This window comes from Brassica oleracea, chromosome C3 (genome assembly GCF_000695525.1).
Source record: "Brassica oleracea var. oleracea cultivar TO1000 chromosome C3, BOL, whole genome shotgun sequence".
Taxonomy (NCBI): domain Eukaryota; kingdom Viridiplantae; phylum Streptophyta; class Magnoliopsida; order Brassicales; family Brassicaceae; genus Brassica; species Brassica oleracea.
In genome coordinates, this window is record NC_027750.1 from 8,355,929 (window position 1) to 8,367,747 (window position 11,819).

The 11,819-nt window shown below is 36.2% G+C and overlaps 1 protein-coding gene, 1 long non-coding RNA gene and 1 pseudogene across 2 annotated transcripts; 1 reads left to right on the forward strand and 2 right to left on the reverse strand.

The window, feature by feature from the left end:
- The first annotated feature begins 4,139 nt into the window (after nucleotides 1-4,139).
- Nucleotides 4,140-5,990, forward strand: LOC106328168 (annotated as a pseudogene).
- Nucleotides 5,991-6,302: 312 nt separating this feature from the next.
- Nucleotides 6,303-7,700, reverse strand: LOC106328169. Its single transcript, XR_001267574.1, has 3 exons — nucleotides 7,212-7,700; nucleotides 6,686-6,794; nucleotides 6,303-6,584 (listed from the first exon to the last, which is right to left on the reverse strand). It is a non-coding gene; the product is annotated as an uncharacterized LOC106328169 (long non-coding RNA).
- A 3,144-nt stretch (nucleotides 7,701-10,844) lies between these two features.
- Nucleotides 10,845-11,420, reverse strand: LOC106329813. The gene has a single exon (XM_013768440.1). The coding sequence runs from the start codon at nucleotides 11,418-11,420 to the stop codon at nucleotides 10,845-10,847; it is 576 nt and encodes a 191-aa protein (XP_013623894.1).
- Nucleotides 11,421-11,819: the final 399 nt, after the last annotated feature.

The window sequence follows — 11,819 nt, forward strand, 5'->3', positions numbered from 1 at the left end:
GCACCTCGCTAGGACCATTGTTTGTTGCTTGAGTACTTTAGGTACTGTGTTTGACATGCATTAGAATTAAATTATATTTATTCGGAGTGCTATGTCCGGGTCCATGGACTTCGGGGTAGCATCCCATACCTCGCTGAGCGATTCCCCTGTCGCTCACCCCTCATTCTTTCCCCCTTTTAGGTGATTCTGATGAGCAGGAGTGATTATCGGACCGGTGCTATTGGGCTTTTGGGCTTCTATCGCTTTTACCGCTTTTATCTTTATCGGGCCTTTAGGCCTTTGGACTTTTATCGTTTATGTTATTCCTATTTCAGACTTTCGGTTTATGTCGTATTTTATATTTCGAATGTTATCGGTGTTGGGCTTCTAGGCCTTTTGGAAACATATTGACTTTTATATTATGATATGAAGATTATTATTATTTGAGTTGTATTATTATTTTCGCTTTTATCAATTTATTATATTTAGAAAGTGGCTGGTGCCACATATCCATTGTCCAGAATTTTCAATCCAAAACCTGAAACAGACAAATCAATCGGATTCTAGATACAGATTCGTCGGGATGATCAACTAACCGATAATCTAAAGGTAAGATCTAGCTTCTATGGAGGAGTAAAGATCTAAGCTGAATCAAGAAGAGAAATGTACCACATAAAGATCGTGCCACGTCTTGGGAGTGTGTACAGTGACTCCCTTGTATCTTATTGTTATACCTCCGCCATCCATTTTCTCGAAACCCTAGACATTCCCGATTCGCACTGGAATTTTCAGACTCTCTCTCTCTCTCCGATCACGATCCTACCTGAGATTCAATCCAAGCAGCTCCGATACATAAGTTATCATTTTTGCTTAAAGGACACGGCCCAATTATAATACTTGGCCCATTTAAAGGACTAGGCCTATTTAAAGTTATAGTAGCAATTAAGAAGTTTTTATTGAAAAGTTATCATTTCCCACAACTCATATTGCTTATCCAAACTACTAACCAAACCTTTGTAAGTGGTTAAAGAGTCTTAGTTTGGTTGGAGGGTGTCAACATAAGTTCGAACTCAGTAGTCATTGTTTCTATAGTTGTTACCTAAAGCTCTAGTGACTTGTAATGTATATTTTAATGGTTTATTAGATTTTATTTTGCCACACTTTGTTTTATACGAATCTGATTTGTTTTATTTTATAAAAAAATTATGATCCACCCAATTGACTGCTCCAGCTAAAATTAGTTTGTAGCTCTTAAGCTATTGAACATAAGGAGTTAAGACAATAATTAAGGACATATCACACAGACAAAGAGACAGTAGTTTAATTTCTTCTACCAATTGAAATTGTCTTCGATCTCTACAGCTTCTACCAACGCCATTCTCGCCCATGTGTCTTCATAGCGCTCCAAACTATTGGTCTTTAAGTGAATCCATTACTAATCATGACAGATATAATTTGGAGATATTAATTAGGAGGTTATTTTAACAAGAATCAGTTGGTAAACCTCTAAGGTTGTAGAGATTATAAGTCTACCATCATATTCTCTTCTTACAATATTATTATTAGTCTGGTTTCTCTACTGTGTCCTACTTTTGAAAAGAATCGCTTGGACATGATCTCTCTTTCAGTCCGCCATCTCATTGACGTACTTCAAGCATATAATATGAATACGTTTAATGATTCAAGTGGAAAGTTATTATTTGTGGTTGAATTGCAGGTACCACTAAGAAAATTGAATGGCAGATGTTAGGTGGGTAATCCATGTTTTTGGAATGTGAACCAATTTTGTTCCACGTCCCATTCAAACATTTACAAGTAAGCGTTACTTTCTGGTTGTTGAGTAAAAAGAAGGCCCGGTTGTTGAGTAAGAGTCCATCTTTGTGATTGTGATGGTAGTTGGAAAACTAAATATCACAGAAGAATAATAATGTGCTATAAAACCTCAAAAGTTGCAAGGAAAGATGATTTCTAAAAGAAGTTTAATTTAAATAAACAAAGAATATTATAACTAACTAATCTATGTCAGTTTGGAAATAACATTGTGACTTTGGTAGGAAAAATGAACAAACAAATCTTTTATAGAAAAAAAAACAAAAGAAATGAAAATTGAATAATTAAAAATAATTCAATTTATTTTCATAAAATTTATAGAAGAAAATAGTACTTCAGAAATATCTTTTTGAAAAAAAAAAAGAAAGATTCACATGTCAATAATTTAACAAAAAGAAAAATCAATTTAGTTAATATACAAATCTGAAAACATTGACTTTGTCATAATGTTATATATGTTGTAACTTGTAATTCAATTCATAAAGATATACTTCTTGTTTTTCTCATAAAAATATAGTAAGATATTAATATTATTATTAAAGAACTGAAAAATAGAATAATTAAAAAGATCATTTAATTTATTTTCATCAATATTAATGAAGAAAATATTACTTCATAAACATCTTCAAATTTGAAAGAGAAAAAAAAGAGAGATCCACATATCAATAATTTAACAAAAAAAAAAGAGTCAGTTTAGCTAATACAAACTCTGAAAACAATGATAAGATGGTGTAATTCAATTCATAAAGATTTACTTCTTGTTCTTCTCATTAAAATATATTAGTAAGATATATTATTAAATAATATCATATCTCCATGGAACAAAAATATATTTATTGTACTTCATAATATCTTCAAATTTGAGAAGAAAAAAAAAAAGAGATCCACGTGTCAATAATTTATCAAAAAGAAAATAATCAATTTAGTTAATACACAAAATCTGAAAACATTGACTTTGTCACAATGTTATATATGTTGTAACTTGTATATATGTTGTAACTTGTAATTCAATTCATAAAGATATACTTCTTTTTTTCTCATAAAATATAGTAAGATATTATTATTAAAGAACTGAAAAATAGAATAATTAAAAATTCACTTAATTTATTTTCATCAATATTAATGAAGAAAATAATCGATTTAGTTAATACACAAAATCGGAAAACATTGACTTTGTCACAATGTTATATATGTTGTAACTTGTAATTCAATTCATAAAGATATACTTCTTGTTATTCTCATAAAAATACAGTAAGATATTATTATTAAAGAACTGAAAAATAGAATAATTAAAAAATTCGTTTAATTTATTTTCATCAATATTTAATGAAGAGAATAATCAATTTAGTTTTTTTTTTTAACGCTGATTTATTACGATCTTACAATTATGATATAGGAAAGATTACATAGACGATTCGACAACCGACAATACTACCTGCCTTATGAAGACCTACGCCGAACTGTATCACCAGAGCCGTCCTATGAAGATCCACGCCTGACCAGATTTACTTGCACCATGTTGAAGATCCCTTGCAAGTCTTTCCTCTGTAGTCTGCATAATTGTTTAATAAACCGCTCTCTCTGGGACTTGAAACCTGGATTTCCTGCAATCTGCAATAAATTGCATAGTCTGGGATTCGAACCCCAGATCTGGGTGTAGAAGCCTTTAAACTTTAACCAATAGGCTAATATGAAAACATTGACTTTGTCACAATGTTATATATGTTGTAACTTGTAATTCAATTCATAAAGATACACTTCTTGTTTTTCTCATAAAAATATAGTAAGATATTATTATTAAAGAACTGAAAAATAGAATAATAAAAAAAATCATTTAATTTATTTTCATCAATATTTAATGAAGAAAATAATCAATTTAGTTAATACACGAAATCTGAAAACTTTGACTTTGTCATAATGTTATATATGTTGTAACTTGTAATTCAATTCATAAAGATATACTTCTTGTTTTTCTCATAAAAAATATAGCAAGATATTGTTACTAAATAATATCACATAATATATATTTATGGTATAAGAGAATGAAAAAGAGGGGACTCTATATATATATATATATATATATATATATATTGTTTGTCTAACACCCTTTATATCTATTATCTCTTAACCTCAATACTCTTAAGAAGATCTTTTACTTTTGCTCTTAATCAACCTCAAAGGTTCTAAAGTATTTTTTTTTTTAAAATAAAAATTGATTACCTTAAAAAAAAAAAAAAAAAAAAAAAAAAAAAAAAAATTGATTACCTTTGGATCTTGTCTGATTTTACTGTCTTTGCGATTGATTTGGCCCTGATTTATTGTGGGTCGGTTTAAGAATTTCTCGATTTGATAACTTCGTTCGCTACATGAATCAATTAGTGGCTGAAACCCTCTTTATAGTCGTGGCGTATGTTATATTATATGCTTTTTCTATGGAGAGAGATATGTATATCTGGATGGACCAATTAGCGTTGTTTCTCTCCTGACATAATATTATTCAGATATTACAATGCTTTGTTTACCGAATCTCAATTTTTGGCTATTCTGTTTCTGCTTGGTTCGTTATCTTTAAGCTCTAGTTTGGTGTCTTTTATATTCTAAAGTTCTGTTTTTTGTTTGTTGTTGTGGGTGTGGGTGTGTTTGATATAGTCATGGCAGGATCGGCAACACAGTTTGATGATGCGCGTCAGTTTGATCAGGCACTCAGTGAAATGTAAGTCTTTTAACCTCTTTTACATTTAATTAGTACTTTGGCTAATTTTTTGTTCTTCTTTATTTTCTGTTTTGGTGCAGCCTGGAGGGACAGGATGAGTTCTTCACCTCCTATGATGAGGTTTATGAGAGTTTTGATGGCATGGGTTTGCAAGAGAACCTTCTTAGGGGTATCTATGCTTATGGTATGTCAAGATGAATCATCAACAGGTAACATCTTTTTGATGTTTGTTGTTTGTTGGGATTCTTGTTTAATTTGTTAATGTGTGTTCCCTCTTGATATTTCTAGGTTTTGAAAAGCCTTCTGCTATTCAGCAAAGAGGAATCGTACCCTTTTGCAAGGGTCTTGATGTGATCCAGCAGGCACAGTCTGGTACTGGAAAAACCGCAACTTTCTGTTCTGGTGTCTTGCAGCATCTTGACGTCACCCTTGTCCAGTGCCAAGCTCTGGTCTTGGCTCCCACCAGGGAGCTTGCTCAGCAGATTGAGAAGGTCATGCGTGCTCTCGGAGACTACATTGGCGTCAAGGTTCATGCCTGTGTTGGTGGTACCAGTGTTCTTGACGATAAGCGTATCCTCCAAGCTGGTGTCCATGTTGTTGTTGGAACTCCAGGTCGTGTCTTTGACATGCTCCAAAGACAGTCACTTCGCTCTGACTGTATAAAGATGTTTGTCCTTGATGAAGCTGATGAAATGCTCTCCCGTGGTTTCAAGGATCAGATCTATATGACATATTCCAGCTTCTCCCACCAAAGATTCAAGTAGGAGTGTTCTCAGCTACAATGCCACCAGAAGCTCTCGAGATCACAAGGAAGTTCATGAGCAAACCAGTGAGAATCTTGGTGAAACGTGACGAGCTAACACTTGAAGGTATCAGACAGTTCTACGTGGACGTGGACAAAGAAGAGTGGAAATTCGAAACTCTCTGTGACCTCTACGAGACATTAGCCATCACTCAGAGTGTCATTTTCGTCAACACTCGTCGCAAAGTTGACTGGCTCACAGAAAAAATGAGAAGCCGTGACCACACAGTCTCAGCCACTCACGGAGATATGGACCAAAACACGAGAGACATCATCATGAGAGAGTTCAGGTCTGGTTCTTCTCGTGTTCTCATCACAACCGATCTCTTGGCTCGTGGTATTGACGTGCAGCAAGTGTCTCTGGTCATCAACTTTGACCTTCCAACTCAGCCAGCGAATTACCTTCACCGTATCGGAAGAAGTGGAAGGTTTGGGAGGAAAGGTGCGGCTATTAACTTTGTGACTCGTGATGATGAGAAAATGCTTGCTGATATCCAGAAGTTTTACAATATGGTTGTTGAGGAGCTTCCATCAAACCTAGCTGATCTGCTTTGAACCCTTGTTTCGCTGATGAAGAATAAAAGGTTACTTGTTTTGCAAGGTTCTTGTTTGGTTTTCTATCCATCTGTCTTCTCTTAAAGTATATTTTACCAACTCTTTGGAACATATGTCTCGTCTGACTAATCTTCATCTTAGAGTCTGGCTGATTTGATTGTTGGGCAAAAACCATGGTGTCTAGATGTTATCCTTGTTCACAATACCAGCCGGTTGAACATTCTTAAGATCACAAAAGATGATGATCTACAGTTACCTGAACAAGGAAGGTTCTTCCTCTGTTCACCTTGAATCTGAATAATCTACAATTTATTGAAGATTCCCAAGTCATAAAGCAATTGATCAAAGTACATATCTAAAAAGGGTTTAGCTTTCAAATCTAAACTTCAACCAATCCACAGTGTATGTACTATTCTGGTTCAAAATAAAAGTGTATATCTGAAAGGGTTCAGCTTTCAACACAAACCTGTCCTAGTTAGGGTCCTTGAAGTCCACGAAAATATAATCCATAACTCATGTTTATACCCTCCAAATAGCTCACACAAATACATTAACGACTACTGAGAATACCCTTTTACGTTCGATCCTTTCCTGCTGATATTTCCAGAAAACTTGTGCTACATTGGAAGTTATCGGAGTGAATGAAGGATTGCAGCGATGTGTGAGCTCAGATACTTAAGACTCAAAGTCGTCGTGTCGTCTGACCTGTAAGAGAAGAATCATTCACCGGAGATAAAGCTACAGACATGAACCGAACTGAAGTAAAGAGAGAAAATGTTCTGTGCGATGTATAATAGGAGGGTTACCGTCTGGTATACAGCTGCACTTGTTGCAGCAGACTCCATGGTTTATTTGCATACTGAAATAAGCAAAAATCACCAAAGTCTCATTCTTGAACTTTGTGTTTCCAAAACGCTGCAAAGCAAATTGAAGCAATCAGTGAGCCACCACGTCTTTAGCTTTAATCTCACAGAATCACATAACTTTACGAGATCAGTTCCACAGCCATGTCTATGTTGAAATCATTCAACAGACCAATCACTCGAGAAAAACAAGAAAGGAAGCAACTTTGTTCGTACAGAGAGAAATATTAACAAAGAAAATGCGAGTGTTAAGTAATGGCTGAGGGCCCCCAAGTTGGGGGTTGCAGGTATCTCTATTGTTTTTTTTTGCGTGGAGTTAGTAATCTAAAAGCTGTCTATTTTTATTATTTTTCTTCCTTGTGATAATCATGTAAACCGGACTTAACCGCATCAACCGGCGTGTTGAAAATCCACCCAAACTTATGCTTCATAAGCTTCGTAAGCAAGCTCTTCAAAATCTGAGCTTTACCTTTGTCGGAGCCTCCCTTATTACCATTGTTCGCTGTCTTGTCGGGGACAGGTTCGAGGCGGTTGATCAAGGTCCTGACTTTTTCAAGCTCAGCTGTTAGTTTCCACTTCAAGTTGCGAACTTCGAGCTTTGAGGTTGAGTTTAGACTTATCTTCATCATCACGAGCGGAATCGGTCGCACCACCGTCGTGGGTTTCAATCTTTTGTTGCTAATTTCACTCCGTTTATGCTTCGCATTGGGAACTATAGCACCAGACGCCATTGGCTCGTTGATGAGTTTTGTGATTGGGAAAATTAGGGTTTCTTTAGGGTTTATCACGCACGCTGGCGATATTGGAGATTCGAAGCAAGGAATCGAAGATTGGTGAGGTAATCAGAAAGGGGTTAGGTTAGGATCGTGATTGCCAACAAACGAAACCCTAGGAAGCTATTGTGAGCCTCTGCGTCGCGAGGATGGCGAATACTCACGCGCGTAAATGACCCGAGAAAGTAGGGGAACGATACATGTGTAAAGTGTGATGGGGGGTAATAATGCTTACTTGTCTCTGATGAATGCTAAACCGGAAGTAACCGAGTCGAAATTCCACATGTATGTCCCCGGTTTAGTCGAACTTGATTGTAGACAGGCATATAAAACTTGCTAAGCCATGTGAAAACTCTATTGAAAATCGAATTCCCAAATAAAATTCTGAGAAATATCTGATATCAGAGTAGCAGCGTTTATAACAACACACTGCCTATATATTGTTTAAGATTTAGACATTTGCAAGTTAAAGTCACGTTTTATTAAGGTCGGCCAAACACAAATCCGTCTTTATGGTTATGGTTTAGTTTTAAAAAGGAAATTACCTTTTTTTTTTTTTTTTTAACACTGGTTTTGATTATATATAAGAAGTCACAAAGATGGACCCTCTCAAAGGGAGGGAACGATATAACATCGAACTACAGCACCAACAAACCCCATCCAAAAACAACTTGAAACCTTGATCTCTCCAAACTTCAACCCCAAGACAATCAAGATTACAAAAACCTGCTCTCATTCACGAACAACTCAAAAAGCCAACCAGGAAGAGCCACATAGGATTGGTGACGATTTTCTCTGGTTACACTTGTAGCAATGAGGGATGCACATCTATTAGAATTTCGATAAACTACCAATAGTTGAGCATCCTTCACCGCCAGTAAAGCCTTTGAGATCTCCCCGCTCTGAAACGCATACAATGGCCAGTCCATAGGTTTCATCACCGCTTCAAATTCCTCCTTAAATTGACCTGCAAAAACCACCTTGCTAAGTTTGAGACTAGCCATGCTCTCCACTGCCCATAGAATGGCTTGAAGTCTACCATCTTCCTTGTTTGGGATTTGAGCAAAGGAACTTCTACTGTGAAATAAGACCACCCCTCTGTGGTTCCTTACTACCCACGCCACACCCAAGATTCGAGATTGTTTGTTCCAATCATATACGATATTGCACATGGTCCAGTCCTTTGGTGGAGGACTCCATTTCAAGTTTTCTCTCTTCTCCTGAGTAGGCTCTGCTTGTGTTATTTCTTCCTCCATAGTCTGAGCCAAAAACCACTCTTCCGAATCCTCAAAGGCCTTTTGAGCTATCTCCTTTGCAGACCACTCATACCCTTTGAATAGAAATTCATTCCTGCTCTTCCAAATCCTCCATATTATCCAAGGCCAAGCTCTTTTGTTCTCATTCACTCCCAACCGTCTCTTTTTCAAGTCCACCAGGTACGAGATGTTCTGGTAGATAGACGTTTCATGAAAGCCAAATTCAGGTTGTGGAATGCCTGCTTCAGCCCACACTTGACGAGAAAGGGTGCACTGAAACAACAAGTGATTAATCGATTCTCCCTCATTCCCACAGATTTGACATCGACTATCCATCTTCACCCCCCTCGAGCTGAGCAGATCCGCTACTGAGATTGCATCACTCAAGGATTTCCATATGAAGATCCTAATTTTCGGAGCAGTGAGTACCTTCCATATAGAGTCCTTGAGAGGGTTCAAAGAGGGAAGAGCTAGCATCTCTGGGCAATTCTCCCAGGTCTTGGTATCACATTTACCTTTTACCTTTTTGATTTCTTCAAGTTTAGTAGGTTTTTCCTTTTTAAAGAAAAATGGTAAGATCACTTAACCTATAAATACATGTTCATGAAAACAAATCAAAATCATTATGACTTCTCACTCAAGTTTTAGTATCCTTCCACCTTTCAGCTATTCTGAAAAGAAACACTTATATTCGAAGATGAACCACATTATAATATACGTTTATGCTATCTCTATGTTTATTATTGGCTTGCAGTATTGACGTATATGATTTATATTGGTCAAACTCGCTTCAAGTTCTCGACGTGGGACTTTGCTCCTTCCCTCATTCATTCATTTGACATTCTTTGGACTGTTGAGTCCCATGTCATTTTTGTTCACATCTTAATAAAGGCAAGGGGCATTTATAATTTGATCCAACACTGCGCTAACTACTTCTTTTTTTGGTAAAAATTGCGCTAACTAACGTTCTAATCCAAAATCGAATCTAAAGCAAAGAACGTTTTCATTTTCACACTACGAGCCCCCAGACTTGTGGCTCAGTTCCTCGTGCTTACTTAATCAACAACCTTAACGGTAGATTAAGTTTCTGTTAAATGTATTATAGAACTTTTTTAAAATACAACGGATTTACATTGTTAGGAAACGTTTAGATTAAGTTTACATATGATCATGTGCGTAATGTAATACTGAGAATCTAGAAACCGTGGCATAGTGGTTCGGGTGCTCGAATGTTATTATTCTGATCCAGGTTCGAGAAAAGGTGAAGGAGTTTTCTTTTGTTCTTTATAATTTGATCCAACATTGCGCTAACTACATTTTCTTTTTGGTAAAAATTGCGCTAACTAACTTTCTAATCCAAAATCGAATCTAAAGCAAAGAACGTTTTCATTTCCACACAACGAGCCCTCAGACTTGTGGCTCAGTTCCTCGTGCTTACCTAAACGGTAGATTAAGCTTCTGTTAAATGTATTCTATAAATTAGAAGGCTGACATGCTGATAATCTTATCAAACAAACAAAAAAAAACATCTGAGATATAAAAGAAACACAATGGAGAACTCGGACTTTGCAATGATGCCCGAAGAGTTGAAGGATGTCATTCGTTCAAAATTGCCTCCCAAGTCTCTGGCAAGGTGTATTGTGGTTTCTAAGGAATGGGAGAGGTCGATTGGGGACAGACGCCTCCAGCATGCGCATTACCAAGAGTCCAAGAAACAACCCATGCTTGTTCTTCTGAGGCTCTGTCAACGAAGAGTCTGGAACGACGGCGAACCTCAATACGAGTCGTTCAATTCCTTTTATTGCCTTTTCATACTTAGCTCCATTCTTTTTTCTAAGAGAAGTTACTCTGTTTCTCACCAGTTTATCCATTCTAGCAATAAGGCAAGTAACTGGCTGCTCTGGTTCCCCAACTCTTCTGACGTTCCTCTCCATCCATAATGCATGTATTACTGCTTGAAAACAGTATCTCAACAGAAAAGTCGAATGTCTCTCTTGCATTTCATTCACCACTACTTACAACACTCGATCCCATTGATAAATGCAACCATTACCCGCCAGTTTTCCAATAGTCCTACTCCACACTTCTCGTTTCTTGCTCCTGCTTACAAAGCCAAAAAGTAGAGATGGCTAATGGATTCCATCTGATAATCTTGTCTCCCGTCGCTAGTCTATTACGAACAGCAAGCCAAGAAAGAAAGGCGAACCTCGGAGTGGCCTCTGGATACCAAATGCCTTTGCTCCACTGCACTTTAGATGAACGAGATCTAATGAGATTCCAAGTTTGAGAGGTGACAAACCCCGGCTTGAAATCCCCATTTTCCCTCTTCCATAGACACACATCCTCCATCATATTCATACTACTACTTTTCAACTTCAATACTTCTTGCTCAATCTGACGAAATACAGGAACTCTATGCATTCTGCTCCTATACATCTGAATTGCTCTCTCCACTGTAGTGTGCAGCGAAATACCCAGAGCTAAGCATCCACCTTCTCCTATTAGATCAATTAGTTTTCCCAAAGGAGACCAATTATCTAACCAAAAAGAAGTTGTCGCACCACTATTTATCTTCACTTTAACAAACTGATAAACGAATGGTCTCAACTTTAACAGTTTCTTCCACGTCCAAGATCCAAAGAATTTCATTATTTCATACTTCTGTTATAGAATTTTGTTTGTTACTTTTAAAACGTGTGAACTTCTTTCAGCTTTGTAGAGTTAAATAAATATTTAGAGTTGAAGTTATGTGGTTTCACATAATTCTTTTGGTTTCATATATTTCCACAGATATCTCTATCCATGATTATTCTAACTCAATCAAGTATGTTGGGCGTGTCTAATTTCCACTTCGCTTCGCATATGTATAATATAATAAACCTAATACAACGTTTGTAAATAATTTTGAATTCAATGATATACAATAAGATTATATGTTTGTGTTTGTGTTTTGGTATTAGTATATAGGATTCGATCATTTTCTTCTATATTTTTGATTTTTTTTTTTGAAAATGAAAAATTACAATCTTATAGATTTATGTGGGAGTT

Coding starts and splice junctions, on each gene's coding strand:
- LOC106329813 (XM_013768440.1), bottom strand. CDS start 11,420: ATGAAATTCTTTGGATCTTGGACGTGGAAGAAACTGTTAAAGTTGAGA.